The sequence below is a fragment of the Tetrao urogallus genome (genome assembly GCF_951394365.1).
Source record: "Tetrao urogallus genome assembly, chromosome: 3".
NCBI classification, from domain to species: domain Eukaryota; kingdom Metazoa; phylum Chordata; class Aves; order Galliformes; family Phasianidae; genus Tetrao; species Tetrao urogallus.
In genome coordinates, this window is record NC_136815.1 from 13,144,008 (window position 1) to 13,164,396 (window position 20,389).

At 41.0% G+C, this 20,389-nt stretch overlaps 1 protein-coding gene across 1 annotated transcript; it reads right to left on the reverse strand.

Moving 5' to 3' along the window:
* Positions 1 to 775: 775 nt before the first annotated feature.
* Positions 776 to 18,979, reverse strand: COLEC10 (collectin subfamily member 10; the record flags this gene model as incomplete). The annotated part of the gene is made up of 6 exons (XM_079533834.1): positions 776 to 1,167; positions 2,610 to 2,705; positions 3,774 to 3,827; positions 5,821 to 5,892; positions 7,795 to 7,866; positions 18,832 to 18,979. 6 exons carry the CDS (start codon positions 18,977 to 18,979, stop codon positions 776 to 778), a joined length of 834 nt encoding a protein of 277 aa, XP_079389960.1.
* Between the last annotated feature and the right edge of the window lie 1,410 nt (positions 18,980 to 20,389).

Consider the following 20,389-nt stretch of genomic DNA (forward strand, 5'->3'; position numbering starts at 1 on the left):
TGAGGAAAGGTGAGACTTTTAAGCAACATGTGGAAAGACTAACAATAAACAGGATCACTTCTGAAGGTAAAACGGATGTTGTGTCTCAGAAGCATCCTGGACTTCAGAACAGTCCTGGCAGTGGTGTCGTAGAAGCCATGTGAATGTGAGCTCTTCCACTGTATGCAGGAATGTATTCCTTTGCTATTATCAATGATATGAAAATCTGATCCATTATGAACATGCTGACATGGATAACTGAGGAGCCAGGCTCTGACAGCAAATTCTGCACTGTTCCTACAGCAGTGGCTGTGCTTCCTTTGTATTGTTTTCTTTATGTTGGACTTTTCTAGATTCTTGCACAGCTTTTTTGAAGGCATCAGAGGCTGGAAGTGTTCCTTCTGTTCTCAGGTTGCAGGCAAGCTGTGCAGACCTGCAGAACTGCCATTGCTTTGTTCCTCACACCTCAGCCAACCAAGCAGGTGATTGAGTGAGAAGCAGAGATAAGTGAGTCCTCCGCTGCATTAGTGAAATCATGTTTGTCTCCATGTGCTTTAAATTTTCCCAACCAGCCTCAATTACACATAAAAATGAAATAAAAATTCACAGTTGGCTGGATGCCTCCTGCAGACCTGAGCTGGCTTTATGGTCACTGCCATATCGCATTAGTTAGTCTTAGTTAACCCAGTCTATGCTAGATTCAGCCCTGTCCTTGTTTATCTGCATTCCCTACAGTGTATGAATGAGGAGCGGTTATTGTGTGCACAGAAGGTGCCAGACATCTTTTGTTGCATATTTATTTTCTCTTCTTGAGGAACTCACAGATGAAGTAGATGGTGACTTGACACTCAGAGTCATTCCACTCTCCTGTGCTGAGCATTTCCACGCAGTCCTCATGTCCTGTGGAGTCGTGAGGCTCCCCATCCTTCCAATTACTGTAGTTTTGCAGTGGGCTGCTGTCTGCATATATAAACTGCCCTTCTTTTTCTATGTCATTTATTCCGATGAATGCTCGGAAAAGGCCACTTGAGGAGATGTAGTTGGCAAGAAGGGCGTTGGTTGCCTCATCTTTAGGCATGGCCAGTATTCCTCCTCTGTCTCTGCAGTGTATCACGGCTTCTCTGTAATTCTTCTCTTCTTTGACAATATAGTAGAATTTTTCATCCGTCTCCCTGATACCTGCTATAACTTTAAAGGGGAAAAATAAATCTTTAATGGCATTTTAACAGCTATTGAAGGTTCTTCTGTTCCACTATAACTAGAAGATGGTTTTTACATTAGCATTAATGAAAAGAAGATAGGTAAATTGGTCCCACCACTGAATTTAGGGTGAACAATAAAGACATGATCAGAGACTGATGCTACCGGTAGGAATGACAAGAACCTTACATATATTCAGTCCTGAGTGGCATGTGTCCTCTGTGACTGTTTTGTACTGGACATCCTTGAAGTTTGGCAAATCAAGGCATACTGAATGGACAAGTAGCAATGAATAACTCTGGATCACCCTGGTTGCTTTGGATACTATTGCTATATTGTGTTCTAGATTGTGGAAGAGTGCTGTGAGATAGCAAAACGGGGGAATTGAATAGCTGGTGCCTTTTCAATGTAGATGAAAGTAAAAGAGACTACTAAAATAAGTCGTTTTAAGTAGTGCCTGATGTTCACAGCTGATGTAACCACTAAGGGACACTGAATAGGAAGAAAAGTGCTGCTCAGCAACTTTAAAAGGCAGATCTCTCAGGCAGCAGATATCCTAGTGAATTTAGCAGTGCCAAGAAGCATTCCTGGGTAGCTGGTGCTAGTCTGGATTGCTGGAGTAGTCCTAGTCACAGCTTTGGCTGCAGGCAAATAACAATCCCCAAATTGTGGAGCTACTCCAGAAACAGTCAAGGAGTTAGCAGAGGACCACTCAGTTCTGTAGGATTTAGCAATACAGATGAGAGTGTGCCAGTTGCCCATAGAACCAGAGAGTTGCCTCAGACACATTTAATTTCCAGATTAGATTGAGTCCAATAAGTGGTTGTGGAGCCTTTCCAAAATCTCTGCTACAACAGGAAATGCTCTTCTTTCCTTTCAAAAGGGGCATTTTGCACTGTTCTGCTGTCAGCACTGCCTATAGATGTGACTTATTATAACCCGTGTCTTTGGGGTGTTGGTATCTCCCTTATTACAGAGAAAGATGCTTTCAGTGAAGGGAGGCATGAAAGGAGCACCGTGAAAGAATGCAGCTCTTCTGTGCAGCAGCAGCAAGATGAAGAGGTTCCTAGAGCTTTTTCTGGCTCTATGGATCAGATTGGCACAACTTTTTCCCTTTCGTTGTGTGAATGGCCATTGAGTCTGAGGGTGAGCAGGCTGAAAGTGCAGAGGCAGTTAGCAAGCTGTGTCTTGTTCTGTCATGATTATTTCTGCTGTGCTATTGATCATTGCTGTTCTGTAGTTGCTTTCACCAGCTGCTCATATTCTTACAGGTACCAGACTTTCTTTTCTGTATGCTTTTGGAATGCCTCACACAGTGGGACCCTCTGTCTTGGCCTGTATGCTGCTGTAGAACAGCAGTAGTGGGAGAATAGCTGTGGTAAATGTTGTAAGAGCCAAATAAATCACACCAAATACATGATGATCCTTACCATTCTTTACAAACTTGATGGATGTGTTAAGCCGAGCAACATTGATATTCAGTTGTCCAACAACTCTGCGGTACCTTCCACAGTCACAGACTGTGCCTGTTGCAATACAAAGGACAGAGAATTTATCTGTTCAGAAATATATATATATATTTTGCAGATGAAAGGGTTTGCCATCTTCCTTCCACCCATATCAGTATAGCATTTGCGCATTCAGTGCCCTTCTTATCATCGCATCCATCTGACTGTGGATATGTGGTTTGCCGTGAAGATCTCACAGTGTTACATCTGAATGATATGTGTATCCTTTTGCATCCTTTGCATCCACTGACAGCAGCGATTCCCTAGACTTCTGATATAACTTCACCACTGTTTTCTCAGTGAAAGATTATTCAAAATAGGCATTGAGGTGGGACTGGAAAAACCTTGTTGGATGGACCACGTTAGCTGCATGCAGCTGTGGTACAGCAGAAATAGTTGATGCCAACTCAAATAATCAGTAGCTGTCAAGCACTGAAGTCTAGGTTGTATTTTTGGCTGTTAAACTGAAATTTGACTCGATATAGTGTTTGTTTCTTCCTCTCTAATTTTCAGGAAGAAAACAAGTTGGTGATGGTTTCTCACTAAAGCTAATCTGATGAACCATATGGAATGCCTTAAAAATGAACACTGAAGGTGGGAAAACACCCATGGTTATTAGGACTGAGAAGAACCTTCTGGGTGATCAAATCCTAATTCTCCTCCTGTAAGCCAGTGTGTTGCATTCATTTGACAACAAATTATGATCTTTCTAAAATTACGTACGTTTTTGTCTCGGCGCTTTTAAGAGAAGACTGTTAAAGGAGTTCATTCCTTTGGTATTCAGAAACTTTCCAGTTTTCAGTATTAAACTTCTCCTTACCTGTTGATGCATTCAGTTTTATGTTATCAACCATTGCCCATTCATTTGTATAGTTTCTCCCTATGCTGTGTAGCATCACCATCACTCATGTCACTAGCCTTACTTTGCTAAACAAAACTTTTCACACTATTCCTGCTTGTTTCACCCATTCTGAAGTTTGTCTATGGGCCTCAACATTTTGTAAAACTCTAGACAAACCAACCCTGAAACTGAAGACCCAGCATAATCAAACTCAAGCACTCTTCAGAGAAAGATGCCCAGCATACCTGCTTTTCCTTTTTTTCCAGACACCCCTGATATGCCTTTGGCTCCTTTGTCACCTGGATAAAGAGGAAAATATATTCTCAGATCTCATATGGTGCATATGTCAGGGGAGCATATCCGAAAAACTTGTTTAATAACATATTAGTGGTGTGCTTCTAATAGGAAGGCCTAATTTACTGTACTGGCCACTGCGCCAAGTCAAACAAGCCATGATTAATGAAAATAAGTGAGAACACTTTAATAACTAACCCGCCGATAACACAGGCATGTTTTGTGCAGCTGGTTCCTGGTACTGCTTTAAATATAAACTGCACCATGATCCCGAGAGGCTGCAAGCACTCAGGAATCTGTGGCAGGTGAAACCTGGCCACTCACTGCCTTGCAGGACCTTCCTGGGTTTGGCAGCTTCACATCAGGACAAGGCAATGGATGAGGTGGGTGGGCACTGAGGCTCAGAATTCATGTGTGCAACTGCTGTTTGTGGGCAGCAGTTAGCACCTGCACAAAGTGAGGTCACTAGGGAGCAGTATTTCATTTCAGATATAGTTTATGGAAAGATGATTTATTTTCCTCTTGCTTTTCTCTAGTTCTGTGTATCATAAAAAAAAAATGGTAGAATTGCTTCTCCAAATGCCATGCTAATATCTAAATACAGGTGACCAGCCTGTTTTTTAATGATCTCAGCTATAATTTGACAGCTGTCAGAAGTCTCAGCTGTGTAGCGCAGGAGCAGATGGACTTTGTCTGAAATTAATGTCAGCTCTTCTTTTATGAATTAAAACCTTCAGAGGCCAATTAGTGTTAATACATGCTCTCCCTTGTTGATAGCTATGTTTTGATGTGATTATTCTTTTATATGGTTGTATTTTTTAAAGACAGAAATCAGTAACTGACCGGCATTTCAGTTAGCATTGCTTGGCACCCTGCCCACTTATATGCTGAAATTTCAGGGTTGGTTCCTTAAGAACTTGAATGTTTAATGGTAAGTCTAAAGAGTAACTTAGTGGCCTTTGCTTCTGCACATGAAAAAGGAAATGAGAAAAAAAGACCCATGTACAAAGGGCCAATAAATTGTACAGTCGGGTTGACAGACAGCTTGTTTAAAGGCTTAGATCACTGGTTTACTTTCAGATAAACAATTTGTGGGATTCTTATATTCTAGTTTCCTTTGGTGATTGAAAACACCTTAGGAGATACAGCTATCTGTGTCTTCAGTTGTCTAGGTGTTTTGAAAATGCATCCCCTAGGCCAAATTCTTTTGTTCCTCTCTGATAGTGGGGTTGGCTGGAGGCCGTCGTGGGTTTATTAAAAGGCACTGGTGTGAGAAGCTCCCATGATAAGTTGTTCTGCCCACTCACCTGCTTGGCTGGATCAATTGCTTGGCTAGAGACCACAGAGTTTCCCTTAGGATAGTGGATCCCTGGTGAGTTGCTAAGGCAGATCTCACTATGGCAGAAGTAATATTTCTTCTTCAGCTCTAAAAGGAATGCCTGATCTCTTCAGGATGCTAGAGCAATAATTTCATGGAATGATTACAAAAGCAGAGTTGGAGTCTACCTTCATTTGTGTGGAGTAGTTGTTCTTTGTTATGTAAGTTCTCTCTTAAAACTCTTAAACTCTTCTCCTTACCTTGCTATCCTACACACTTCTTGCACGGTGCAGGTGTGGCACCCTGAGCAGCAGCAGGGTATTGGCTCAGGCCCTTCAGCACTGCATACAGGAGCACAAATCTGGCTTTCTCTTTTTGAGGTAACAGAGGATTTGTGCTATTTATTTCACCAAGCCCAGATTTCCCCCCTTCTCTTCTATCATCTCCAAAGACTGATTTCTTAACCTATTGAGAAAACTATATTTAGCCAAGTAAGCAATATATTGCATGTGGGAAACATAAATATTTCAGTTAGCTCTAATCACTGATCTTTCTGCATAATTTTCTTTGGAGAGCACCAGCTGCAGCCAGTATTTGATGATACTCCATACCTGGAACTCACACAAAACACATATTTACTTTGAAGAAAAAACACAAGAAAATTCCCAAGTCGGGGTTACCTTTTCCACCAATCGGACCGATTTTCCCAAGCATTCCCTGGTCACCGACATCCCCTACAGTTCCTTTGTTTCCTGAGAGAAGAAATTTTAAGAAGAGTATGGATTACTTCTGTCGTTTCTTCCCTGAAATGCAACCCCTCTACTGTTGCTGTTTTTCCTGAGCATGGCAAGTCCCAGTGTAAGACAGACACAACAGACATGCTCGTGTGAATATACACATGAACACACTACAAGCTTCACGGCTTTAGTTTTTATTTAGACTTGCTTGTACCAACCTCGGCTGCTGAGGCTCTTCTGTCAGCCTCAGGGCTGCTGGCAGCCCCACTTTTGGCAGGGAACAGCAAAGTGACTCCAGTGCCAGAAAAGCACTTAAACCAGGTCTGTTGTGGCTGCATGCAGCTCATATCACAGCTGCTGGGGGACCAGTAGGACTTTGCAAGGCAGCTTAGTAAAACTGCCTGTTCATCTGCCAGAAACTTCATATTTTCATATAGAAAATACAAACTAAAACTGTTAGTGAGTATTCAGATATTGATTTTACTTCACAACTAAACTATAACATCAGCAAGTTGCTTGGGAAGTGTGTCTCTTTTCTGTTTTGTTTTTTTAATTATTATTAATTTACCTTATTACTATTTCTCTATGGTAGAAAAAAGCCTTTGCTTTGCTCTGGAGGAGGAGTTCTCATGGCTTTGCTGGGAATCCTTCTGGAAGTAGAAATGTATGTAAGAAGCTGCTGCTTGCACTGCACTTGCTTTCCAGTCCTAGGAGCACCAAAATACTGGTTACCTTTCTGACTGGTTAGCAGTGTAAGTTCTGAAGTAGCTGGTTGATAATGAGAGCACAGCTTAGGAAATCTCACTTTTCACACTGAAGATAACATCACTAAGATGCTTCTTAAGGATTTGGTGTTTTGTTTTGTTTTGTTTTTTTTTACCTGATCTGCTGGAGTCTTACCTGATCTATTTAAGATAAGATCCAAAGTCCTCTGAATGCATTTAAAAATGAAAAAGATTTTTATTATAATAGTAATAACAGGGCAATTAAAAAGATTCTATACAAGTGAAAACCTTACTCTTAAAATATTAGACCGCTGTCAAGGGAGAAAGTATGTGGATATGCATTATCCACTTACTGGCACCTTAAGCTTTGGAGTTAATACATGCAAACAAAATTGATGCTGTCTTGTCTGGTGGCGCAAAGTGCTGTGCTCAGGCAACTGAGAAGGTATGAGATTTGTTTAACAGAGCTGAGTCCTGAGACATCTTATGCTCTTTGCTCTCAGCTCTGATGTTCCTGCTTGATCAGAGGAACTGTGTTTCTCAGTGTGTGCCTCTGTTTGCTTTTCTATAAAAGAGGGACAGCTGGGACTGAGTTTTGCTGAGCATCATGATTCAAAATTCACTTTCACCTGTGAGATCATTTCACTAACGTAACAGCAATCTTTCCAATTACACATATGATCTGGGAGGGTGTCAGTCTTCTGGATCTCGCTCATGGTCACAACTTGAGAGAGCAGCAGTCAATGTGCTGGTTTATTATGTGACTATTTACATTTATTGCCAGACTCTCATTATGTATTGGCAGGAATTGCACCAAGCTCTCAGAACATGGTTAGGTTCACTGATTAATGTTTGACAGGCATTGTGAAATCCACTGGAGCAAAAGGAATGAAAAGCATTAAACAGCACTAATCTTAAATGCAGTTGTACATATTTCTTTACTGTGAGAGTGGTGAGGCACTGGAACAGACTGCCCAGAGAGGTTGTGGATGCTCCATCCCTGGACGTGTTCAAGGCTGGGTTGAATGGGGCCCTGGGCAGCCTGGTCTAGTATTAAATGTGGAGGATTTAAATGTGCCTGTCGCGGGGGTTGGAGCTTCATGATCCTTGAGGTCCCTTCTAACCCTGGCCATTCTGTGATTCTGTATTGAGATTCATATACCAGTAATAGCCAACAAACCATCATAAATACCTTTAGGTCCTTTTGGTCCAACTTTTCCTTGTTTGCCCACTTCTCCTCTATCTCCTTTTTCACCATCATCCCCTTTCACAAAAAAAAAAAAACAAAAACCAAACAGAAAGTGAAACATCATGATACATTTCACCCAGTGTAGTAAATGCAGCAATACAACCTCAGAAATCAAGTTTACAGTCATCTTTATTCAAAACTGTATTTCACATTGAAGGTGGTGTAGCCATGGGACAAATTTCCAAAGAAGAGCTGACAAATCTGACTATTAGGAAAAGCTAAAAATTTTCCCTTTTGGAGAAATTGTTCTGGTGTAGCAATTCTACAACATCAACTCCAACTCTTATCCTTCAAGGCCTAGTAGCTGTAAAGCAGATAAATAAACAGGCGTTTACCTATTGGGAAATCTGGGAGAAATGCCAACGGAAGCAATTGGAGTTTATTAATTTTCCTCATGACTCTTGAGTTCAAGGTATTTAGATGCTATAGAAACAGAAAGAATGTAAATGTATTGCAATAGTTCTTTACATGGACATAGCATTTAGTACAGCAGAAGTCTTGCCTTCATTTTTTGACAAGTGGCATATGTTAATATAGCAAACATATTTTGCAGTTATTCCAATATTTTATTTTGAATTAGTCACAGAGTATTTATAGGAGGAAAATTCACTGTGTTACAGTAGTGCAGAGATTTCCCCAAATGAGATCAAGGACCTATTACACAGATTACTGTGTATATGTGTAGAAATTATTGAGCAGCTTACAGTCTAAAAGAGCAAGACTGCAATTAGGAATGAGAAAGAAATATCATCTACTTTAACACTGCATATAGTTTTTTCTTGGGTTTATGCAGAAAAACAGAAAATCAGAGGTACAAATGGGGATGATTTTTGTATCTTTGTATTCTTAGTTTTGATCCCAAGAACATCTTTCCTCTTTGCTGTATTACATGACAAGACCAATGACCTGTCTCATTGAGGACAGAGTCTCCAGCCCTAGCAGAAGGCTTTCGTGGAACTGAGTTCCAACTGAGTGTTGAGGGTGACTCCTCCCCATGAGCAGCGCCGTTAGGGTTTACCTGGCTGAAGGACTGCATCCAGTAGTCAACATGTGAAGAGCAACTGATTATTCTACCCTGCAAAGGTTAGTTTTGTGCCTTTTAACCTCATTTATATTTCTTGTCTAGCATCCTGTGACAAAAAGGCCAAAGATTTAGTTACGTGCTGGGGGAGAAAGTAGCTTCCCATGTTGCTTTCAGATTGATTGCTTCATTGGGTACCCTCTCTCATTCTTGTTTTATGAAAAACATCACCCACTCATTTTTCATTTACCTTGTGCTATTCTTGTAGCCAACAGGCAGCGTGTCATGGGCTGCTCTATGGGGTGATGAGAGATGAGAGGCAGCGGGTGTTAACTGCAGCATATAAAACATAGTACGAGGTCCTCTGTGTGTTGGATATGGGGACTGGACTGAGTTTGTCCCATATGCCACAGAAAGCTTTAGTGTTGAGACCTTTTGGAGGAAATCAGGCTCACCCCATTAGTCACGGTGTCCTAGGGGTGGTGGGCAGTGGCGATGCAAGGCTGAGCTGGGGAGGAAACACTCCTTAGAGGAAGGGACAAGAAAGACACATGGCATATTGTGTGCTGGTATGCTCGGCTGCTTTGTTTTCAACACCAGCTGCCACAGGACAAAACTGGAAGGGAAAAGGTTATAAACAGCCAACAGGAGAATTTTTAAACGTCTTTTTATTCTTACTGATTCTTCAAAGATACTTGAGAAATCCACATGTATTTCCAAAAGCCAAGCTTCTTGAAGCTGTGATGAAGCTGTAAGTCTGAGCCTCGAGCTGATGGAAAGATGCCTGCTTGTACTAGTTCTTGCCTAGAGGTCATCAAACAGCAGAGCCAGAGAACTTGCAGTTTAATTTTGCTGTTGACCTCAGTGTAAGCATCATTTACGACTGAGAAACTGAGCAATTGTCCTTTCCAAACCCAGCTATGAAGCCCTTGAGAAAACTGTAAGAGTCACTTCTCAGTAGGAGAGAAATTCAGAAAAGATTCCCAGAGGCTGACAAAGACCTTGTAAAATGTGGTTCCAGGAAAAGGTTAAGAGCTGATGTGATCATAGTGTGCAAACCCATGCAGGGGAGGAAATGTGTGATAATAGAAAGGACTCAGGGTGTGATTCAAAGACTGGAAAAGCTGGATGAGTTCTGACTAGAAAGGTAACATGAGGTTATTTAGAAAGTGGGCCATGTTCTCCAGCAGGGGAGGCAAACCTAAGAGGCTTCACTTCCAGTCCTTACCTATGCAGTGAATTCCCCTATGTACATGCAATATGCTGCAATTCTGGCTCTGGTGTAAAAACAGCTAAGAGAGTTTCTTTGGCCTGTGTCATGTGGGAGAGCAAACCAGATTCTTGCAAACCTTCCAAATTCCACCTGTCACCCTGGTCCTCACCACCTGTCAGCCCAGCGAATTACCTTCTGTGTGTCTCACAGACTGCTCTGTTGGGTTAAGGACTCTGTTGAGACTTGTTTTCTGCAGAAAGAAGTTTTTATCTATCTTTTATCTATCTATCTATCTATCTATCTATCTATCTATCTATCTATCTATCTATCTATCATCTGTTTATTTATTAAGAAACATTGCTTAAACAGTTAATCTTAGAGCCCTGGAAAGAAAGTCAATATACCAGCACAGAAGCTGTGATTACTTTCCAAATGTGTTTTCTTTCAATCTCAGCTACCATACAGAGCCAGTAAAAGCTGCAGTGGCTTTTTTTCTGAGGAACTTTGGAGCAAGTTGTGCACACATGAGGCTGCCAGAGATGAAGCTCGGTTCTTGCTTGTCAATCATTAGACTAAGAGCAGGCAGGTTAAAGGGGTAAAAGGTGTGGGAAAGTTTGCTCTGGACATTTGGAGAAATTACGAGGTCCTAGTTTTTGCTCAAGCCATGAGAAAACCTAAAGAACAGGGCAGGAGGATCTATCACCTGTTTCATCTTGGCATACATGCTCTGCCTTAGTTCCCATACTCTGGAAATGGAAATAAGATGAATTTGCCTGTCTATAAGAGAAGGAGAATTCTTTTCCCCCAAGATCACATCTAAGTATGGATAGGCAAGTGTAGAAGTCAACAGTATTAATTAGTGGTACGTTTCCTTGTTAATTTAATAATGAATTAAGCCAAATGCTTGATTATATGGTGTTAGAATTATCAATCCATTGTGCCCAGTCGTAGGTATTGTGTGATGTCAAATTTTGGCAAGAAATGTGAATTCTTGGGTTAGGCTCCCCCCTTGTGGTTCTGCTATGATTTGCAAGGAGGGAGGAGGGACTGAAAGGTTGGTTGACCGTGTTTTTAAACGGGGTTGAGTTGGCTTTCTCTCTATAAGCATCTTTCCCTTCCTTCTTGGACTTCATGTGGACAGCATTTCACTGTAGTAGACACTTTTAAGGTTTTTTGGTTTTTGGTTTTTTTTTTTTTTTAATTTGATAGATTTCCGAATCTGACTCCTGGCTGTGCTCTGGACAGTGTTTGAATTGTTGTACTGCTGTGCTTTGTGCTCTGTGACTTGTCTTATAGGGAAAAAAACGTTCTGATCCTGACCTCATATGTTTTAATCTATGCCTGGAATTTAAATCCTCCTTTGTGCTGCTGTACATTTGGAGAAGTATCAGGTTATATTTTAACCCTATTAGCAAATTGTAACCTTAAAACTGTTCCTGCAAGGATTTCAGATAATGCATTACATTAGCATCCGAAGCATGGAGAACTAGTAGCAAATAGGTGAAACAAGTATCACTCTACTTTGTTCATATTCCTGCAAGCTGGTTAACTTCTATGTCACAGATTTTAAATATCATAGAATCATTAAATCATAGAATCATAGACTCCTTAGAGTTGGAAGGAACATTTAAAGGTCATTTAGTCCAACTCTCCTGCAATGGACATGGACATGCGCAGCTAGATCAGGTTGCTCAGAGCCCCATCCAGCCTGACCTTGGAAGTCTCAAGGGATGAGGCTTCCACCATCTCTCTGAACAACCTGTTCCAGTGCTTCACCACCCTCACTGTAAAAGACATTTTCCTTATATCTAACCTAAATCTAACCTCTATAAGCTTGAAACCCTTGTTCCATGACTACAGACACTGCTAAAGAGTCTGTCCCCTTCCTTCCTGTAGCTCCCCTTTAGATACTGAAAGGCTGCTCTCAGGTGTCCCTGGAGCCTTCTCCAAGTTGAACATCCCCAGCTCTCTCAGCCTATCCTTACAGGAGAGGTGTTCCATCCCTTGGATCATTTTTGTTGCCCTCTTCTGGATGCGTTCCAACAGGTCTATGTGTTTCCTGTACTGAGGACTTCACATCTCACATGTAGTACTCTGGGTGAGGCATCACCAGCCCAGAGCAGAAGGGCAGGATCACCTCCTTTGCCCTGCTGGCCACGTTTCTTTTGATGCAGCCCTGGATACAGTTGGCTTTCTGGGCTGCAAGAGCACATTACTGGCTCATGTCCAGCTTGCCATGCACCAATACCCCCAGGTACTTTTCCTTTTTGGCATGGCATGCTCTATCCTCAAATAAGTCTTTTGTTGTCTGGTTTGTACTCGCAAATGGAGAAAGTATTCAGGCTAAACAGTTCACTTATGTTTAGTGGCTTCCCAAGTCTTGTGATCAAGGGCTGACCCCACTTCTTAGAGAATCAGGATGGATTATAGTGACTGTACCTGTCTGTGGATGCTGCCCCATGACAGCATGGCAGCAATTCTGCAGGCTGTGTGGGGTATAAAGCTGGAACTCCTGAACTGAATTTAGGCTTGTTGTCTCCGGGAGCACACAAAACCCTCCAGCTGGATTTAACTGAGAGTTTTCCATGTGTGCTGATAAGTCATGGCCTGAGTTAGCTGCAGTTCCTCACTTCTGACCAAAAATACTCCATGAATGCTAGTGTTCTCTAAGCCTCTCTTTTACAGTGAATCAATGAAAATGCATCCTGTGAAGCAGAAAGACCAAGCAGACTGTCTGGGTCTGTATCAGTTTTAGAGCCCTATTCTTTGCCACTATCTGAACTCATTTAGTAGACATCACAGCCCCTGGTACCTACCTCCATGCTCCAGGGCATAACTACCTTGTAAAATGACAGAAAAACCTCTTTTGGTAGGCTAAAGACCAAATCTGAAAAAAGTAGAGAAGTCCTGGGTCATGGCTGATATACTGCAGGGAGAGAGGGTGGTTAACCTTGGGTTTTTTTTGGACATGGGTGCTTTGCGCTACTTGCCTTGGATGCATCTAGCATTTCTGTCGTCAGTGAGTCCCATCACAGGGGCTTTATATGCAGTATGTCATGTGGCTGTACCCTGTGAGCACATTATGAGTGCTGCTGTTCTCCACGGTTCATGCGTGGAGTCCTGCTACAGGCACGGGGACCCTTTTCATTTCTGCAGACACTGTGGGGAGGTGAGGTGATGCCATTGCCCTGAATGTTAAAATAAAGGAATAATGACCTGTGTAATTCTGAAGCTTTGAAGCTTTTCCAGGAGGAACTGACTGCCTTGGAAAAGCTTTGCGCTCACTAAGCTTCTGCAGCACCTGCATGCATACAATCCATTTGAGAGGTTTGGTCACTAGAGGGAGTCACAGACTCTAAGAAATAAACAAATAAAACTGTTTGTCTTTCCATTGCATAAGTGTGTCATAGCTACGTCAATGGAAAGCCTCAAGATTTCCTCTAATTTCACTTTCAGTGTCCTTTAGATCCTTAGCAAATTTCCCGTAGCTGTGGGGATTTCTGTTTCCAAGCTATATATGACAAGTGAGGACAGGATTTCTTGTGCTGTCTTGGAACTAAATGAAGTCATCTGGCTGGAGGTGATTCAACGCAATGTCCCTGCCTCATTCCTCTTCCCACCAGCCCTCAGCACCGACCTGCATACTTCCCTCCTACTCTGTCTGATTTTGAGCACTCATCTCACCCTGCATTTAATGAGTTATGGAAATGAGAAGGGAAACACTAATAATGCATATCATACCCATTTTTAGTGAGCTGAATTAGCTCAGTGAGAAGTCTGATGAATAAACAGTTGAGCCAGTACAAGGGGAAGGTAGAACCTTATGGTCAGAGTGATGGCTCTCCCTTTTTGGAAAAGAACCCAACTGCCTCGTCCAGCTATAATGAGTAACTTCAGTTGCAACCACTCTTCCCCATGCCCTGCAGGAAACATGCAGTACTTCACTGGTACCACTGGTTTGTACCATGAGAAATATAAGTGTTTTGCTCACAGGTTCTTATCTTTTTTCACTCATCTCCGTTAGAGAACGGAGACTCAGTCACTTTTCCTGGTGAAGTGGGAAGAATCTCAAGAATAAATTGGATTCTCTGCTCACTTTTCTGTTTTCTGCTTCTAAACATCCATTGACTTCACTTGAAATAGCCCCTCATTCTATTCATGAGTCAGAATCAAACTCTTAGTAGGGTCAATGGAGCTCTGCTGACTTGTATTATTTGAAACTGTGGGACTTTGTGCATGAACAGGATATATATTGTGTCCCTAATAGCACAGTAATAATTTGTATTATTTCTGATACTCCTTTCACTTGATTTGTCCCAATTTTAGCTTCCAAGCCAGATCCCCTGCCGTTATGATGTGATCTCCAAGACCCATAGACTACAGTGGTCTGAATGAGGAATCAAACCTACACTGGTAAGAAATACAAACCCAGTATATTTTAAATTTGCATTTAAGTGCCCTCCTGCATGTTTTGTAACTCAGGCTGAAAAACTTCAAAAGCTTAGCATATGTTAAAATATATGAAGGTAAAAATGTGTAAAAAACAGAATTATGTGTTGATTGTGAGCTGCTTTTCAGATCGAACATGAGGCGCTAAGAGGGAAGCTTAGTTATAGGTTTGAGCAGCCTATAGGATGTGGTAAGACGTTTCTTATTTTTGGAAGGAAATGTGGATAGCAGCATATCTGGTTTCTGAGAGAGTTTTAGGTTTTTCAGGAGTGGAATTGCATAAGAACAATTAAAGCTAAGAGATGGACAGCTATACAGGAGACCACAGTAAATGCTATTTTGAGGTGCTAGCCAATGTCATCGAGTTTATAAGCACCATTTGTCAAAAGTAATAGTAAGAAACACTTTACATCTGAACTGCTATGGGAAACTCTGTATTCTTCAGTATTCATCTCATTCCAGTTTTTCGACTTGGATCTTACTCAAGGTCTTTGAAGTCCTGTGTCTGGATTTCAAAGGAAATGAGCTGGGAGACCTGGGACAGATAGCAAGATCTAGAGTCAGACTTCAGGAACACTCAGTTCCCACAAGTCCACATGAAATCAACTGCAGTCTCATTCCACACTTCTGTAAGGCCATCCCTGTTCTTCTTCTACCCCCATTCCTACCTTTGATGAGAGTTTAGGAGTTGAAGTTTTGGCCTCAGCATTTTTCTTCACTAATATTGTTGATGACTGATTTACTGTGGCAAAAGCACGGACCAACAACTGATGCTTTTTCTCTCATAGCATTAAAAGCTGCTTCCCCACAGTTCCTCTCAAAGCAGCAGCCACCAGCCTATTTTGAGGCTTGGAAGGCTACAGAGCCATGACTAACCTTGTTAGTCCAAGTAATTGGCTTCCCTGAAAAATTCATTGCTTTGTTTATGCTATATCTGGTTTTGTTTGGATCCAAGAAGTTAATGAGTGCGGAATTTGGTCATTATTATCCTACTTAATCTACTGTGAATAAGCATTACCTACCTTATATTTTCAGAGATCTTACACCAAGCCATTCCAGCTAAATCCAAGTCATTCATAAACACCTCATGTCAAACACCAAAATCAGTTACAAATACTGAAGATGTATTTCGGTCGGAAGAACAAATTTGCTTCTCTTTTTTAATATTTTAATAAGGGTCTAAGAAATTGCTTCTCAGATTTTTTTTTTAGCTGCTGTATCAGCCAATTTGTGACATACCTCATCAGCTTTCTTATGAAGGCAGGACAAGACAGCCATTGCACTGGGGCTACGTTCATTTAAATAACTGCTCTCTTTTTGAGACCTTTGAGCATTACATAGAAAAGGAGACTGGAAGAGAAGTAACAGCTTTTGCTTTTTTAAAAGTTTTTTTTTCCTCTTTTTTTTTCTTTCTGGATTGAAAATATATAAATTTTCTTTCCATAATTTTGTCAAAACAGTTTTCGTTTTCCTTTGCTTTCAACAGTGATGGCAAAGCAGCAGATGGAGGGGACTGCAGAGTGCTGGGTTTGTATCACACTTCACCAGCAGAGGTCAGGCTGAAACTCCTATTTATTTGTGATTCTGACCTGTTTTATTCAGACAAACTTTCGTCTTAGTAACTGAAAGTGCAAAAGACTTAAAGAACATCTACTGCCTTCCTTCTGTTCCTGGGAGATTGTATCCTTCCAGAGTATTTTATCGCTGTCTGTTTTCTGGTTCTGCTGATACTCTTCAGAAGCAGGAGAGTGTAGCACAACAGGTATGAAGACTTTCCTGATAATCAATCTGGAATTACCCTTTCTTTTCATCTCAGCACTCATATTGTACTTCCCGTGTGACACCCCAAGTCTAAGCATATAAAAGGGTATATTTCTGAAGGGGAAGATTTTGTCTTACACAGATTAACCCAGACAAGTTACAAGCAGATTGTACAAGCAGCAGCTGATTTTCAGGACACCAAACAGGTGATCTTTAGGGTGACAATGCAGAAATGTCAAGTGCTTGCTCTTGTAGCAACTGTGAATGCCTAGATGATGAAGTGAGTAATGAAACCTTCAACGGTACAAGAAACAAAGGGTGATAAGTTCAGAATCTCTACAAATATCCCCACTTTTCCCTCAGCCTTCTCACCTCCCTTGCTGTGTGATAGGTAAAGCAGCACTACTGCTGTGTAATACCAATCTCACTCACAGCCTAATCTAGCCTACTGAACAGTTTGTGCCACTGCAGCCTTGCAAAGCTATTCAAAACTCTTTAGTTCTTTACAGTTCTAGGTGCTTAGTTCCATTAGATACTAAAGCCCATGTAGAAGGAAGTTGCCACAACAGCAACCTGGCTTGTGGTAGGAGAAGCTGACTAATGTACTACAGGAGCTCAGCACCTCCATCTTGTGAGAGCACCACTGTGTTCCACCATAGCTGAAGACCCTGAGCAAATTAGAGGCAAATGGTTAACAAAGGAGCACAACAAATAGAGTGCAGAAAATAAACCTTACAGCAATGGAAGTCAGAGGTTTGTCCATTACCAGGGTTTAACTGTCGTCTGAGCAGCAAAGTGTTGTCTGTGACTGTTGTGTGGTCCTAGGCTTGGATCCTGTGTTCTGAGTCCTTAGGCACAAGACAGTTAGAGGAAAACTGGATCAGATCAGACTTTCTTCTGTCATACTAGGTTAACGTGTTTCATCAACTCCAGGGAGCGCCTGAGGAATAGCAGGATAGTCACACACCTAGCCTGCTCAATCTGTAGTTGCCCAAATGACTGGCAGTCAATCAGTCTGCACTGAGAGATGCTTATAGCTGCCTTGGATGCTTATAGCTTGCCTTGCTCAATCTGGTAGGAACTGAAATGAGGCTATAGGATCATATCACATTAACTGCAAGATATTCTGATCTGCAGTGGATTTGAGCCAGTAATTTAGAGTTGATTTGCTCAACACTTTTAACAGTCATGGATCTTGGCTATGGTAATGTAATTTTACAGTGGTAGTGAGGACCCTGCCAATAGATGTTTGGCTCCTCTTGTATCTTGTTATCAGCCAGGAAGCTGATAATGGCTAAATCCTGATTTTCTCAGTATCACACTTGCAGAGAATCGTATCTAACCTTTAAATGCTCCCTGTCACAACTAGACCAGAGAAACCAACTGGAATCCCACTACTCCCACTTTGTCCAGAGACCAACTCATTAGCCGTGTGACTTGTTAAACACAACTCTGTCAAAGTTTGTTCTTCAGCTCACATTACTCATATATTAATTAAGAAACTTCTACTTGCTCCCTTCAGGATCGTTACATCTCTCTGCATTTATGCTGTGGCAGCAAAAGCTAAAGCTTGGATTGTAATCACAAAGAAATTAATTTGCTGATTAAAAATAGTCCTTTAAGCAACATGCATTTGAATAATCCATCATAAAAACAAATTAGTCTGGAGCAATACTTTTGACTTGATAATCTTTTTTTCTGCTTAAAATTTAAATCAATTGCATTTTTTTCTCTTATTCTGGTGCCTATAGAAAAATACAATGAATTGCTAAAAAGAAGGCAATAGTTCAAACTGCAATAGCTGTAGTGTTGAATATAGATTTTAGATCTGTCACTGCAAGATAGATTTGTATGTCACAGTCCTAATTTTCAGCTGTGGTGCCTTCAGGCAACTGCACTGACATTAGATACATTACACAGAATGCAAGTTAATGCAGAAAATTTGCTTTTATATATTTGCAAAGAATTTTGAAGATAAAAGAGATGCACATGCCAGAGCTGATCGAGTTTTTCTTGAGGTCTGTAGAGAAGGTCCTGGTCCAGGAGCTGCTGGATCAGGTCTGAATGAATGCAGCAGAACTCTGCTTACAGGTAAGCACTTGGAAATAATGTCATTACAGTCATTTTAAGTTTTGCATTTCTCTCTCCAACTGTATGCAGAGTGAGCTATTAACAGTTCAGAATAGGTGCTTACTTTCAGACAAAGTTCCTCAATTTATGGCTACTAACAGTACTGGCTGTGGGAGGAATACAAGAAATAAGAGAAGATTTATGTGGCTGAAGAAAATTGAAAAAAGACGCATTTAATTTATATGAAAATATGTGAGAATATGTAACTGAAGAAGAAAACAAATTCAAGTCTCCCTGCTCTGCCATTTTCCCCCGTTACAATTTCACTTTTCTAGATGCTTTTACAGACAGCAGTAACTGAGATCTGTCATCCACATCCCATGCTGCAAGCCCTCCACATTTCTCTTTTTAAAAAAACAGCCTCTATCACTATTGGTCTCAGCATTAGTAACCTGATTTTCCTCACCTTTTGGTCCAGGTAAAATAGTGTGTGTCGAGCAGACATCTGTTGTAGGTCGATTGTCAACATCAAAACCAAAAATCTGAACTTGGAAGATGAAAAGCACTACTAGGGTCCCATATTTCCTTAGCTGTTGTTCTTTCTTTCTGCTCATCCTTGCAGCTTCTCAGGAAATGCCTTTCGTTGTTACAGTCTTAACAAATGCAGCTGAATCAAAAATAAATGCTCTGCTAACTAAAGCAGTGCAAAGATTGAGAGCTACATGCAAGAACAGCTAAATACAGTGAAGAAAGGAGTTTGACGATGCTGTAGTTATTTCTGTCCTGCACATTATCCAGGATATTTATTTTACACTGACAGCTGTTTATTCCAATTTATCTCTTATCTGTGAGAAGTTTAGCTGTTTTTGCCTTGGAAAATTTCTTCAATATATGGGGATAATCTTTTTTATCATTTGTTTTTCTTTTTGGCACTGATTCTTCATGCCCAGCTTTTCACTCAAGAGACAAAAGACTGTGGTATTTTATCCAAGTGGATACTAATTAGTAATAGGACACTTGTAGCTGTTCTTTTGCTGTAAAAATAATTCAGATTCCTTATAATGAGTGAAGAGACTTCCATGAGAGCTTTCTGCCAAGGAGATCTTTAGGGATGACGGACTAGCTCCTAGTCCACTGTGGGTGGATGTCTATGGTGCAGTTTGCTTTTGGATGCCATCTACCAGAAGCCACCATATGAGGGATAAAAGTTTGATGTTAACAACAGATTTTTGAGCCAAAAACCCACAAATGATGGTTTTATGTTTACCAATTTTTCCACAGTGTTTTTTTCCAAGCCCAAATTCTGTTATTAGACACAGTACTGAAGGACAAACTACAACGTTAAATCCAGAGTAGGGTGAGATTGAATGAGTGCAGAATGTCCTCCCATACCATCTTTCTCCTCTACTCACAAACTAGGAGAGACCATATATCAGGATAATGGTATAGCACATACCTCAAGGCCATACTGTCTTTGCTTTTTTTCCTGGGTTGCTATGGAAGATATCACTGTTTCAAATCTGCATGAGTTAGCTGTCAGTTTTTCAGCAGGGTGCTGGGACTTTGAAAGTAGGAGTAGGAGCCCTCAAGCATAGAGGAATGAGTAGCATGCAACACCAATATGTATCGTTTTGGAAGGAACTGTCACAGCTATCCATCCATGTGAAATCTCCTCCTGGAGCAGCCTCCAGCTTTTCCTTAGTAAGAACACAGTAACAGGGAAGCATAAAAGAGATGACTGTTTATAATCTGTCCAGGAATTTCATTAACTTCTGATTTCTTACAGAATGAAGCAGGGCAACTCTTTAGTACTGCCTGAGTACTTTTAGTGCGTGTATTTGTTTTCCATCTCAGATAAAAAAAATGTATTTCCCGTAATAATAGCTTTTGAGATGCCTTTCTCATTATTTTAGACAATATTAGTTCCTTAGTTTCACACATTAGTCTGTCAGTAGACAGAAAAACTAGCAATACTGGTGTGAAAGTGGCTAACTTTTCTTAAAGGTATTGCAGAAAGGCTTTGA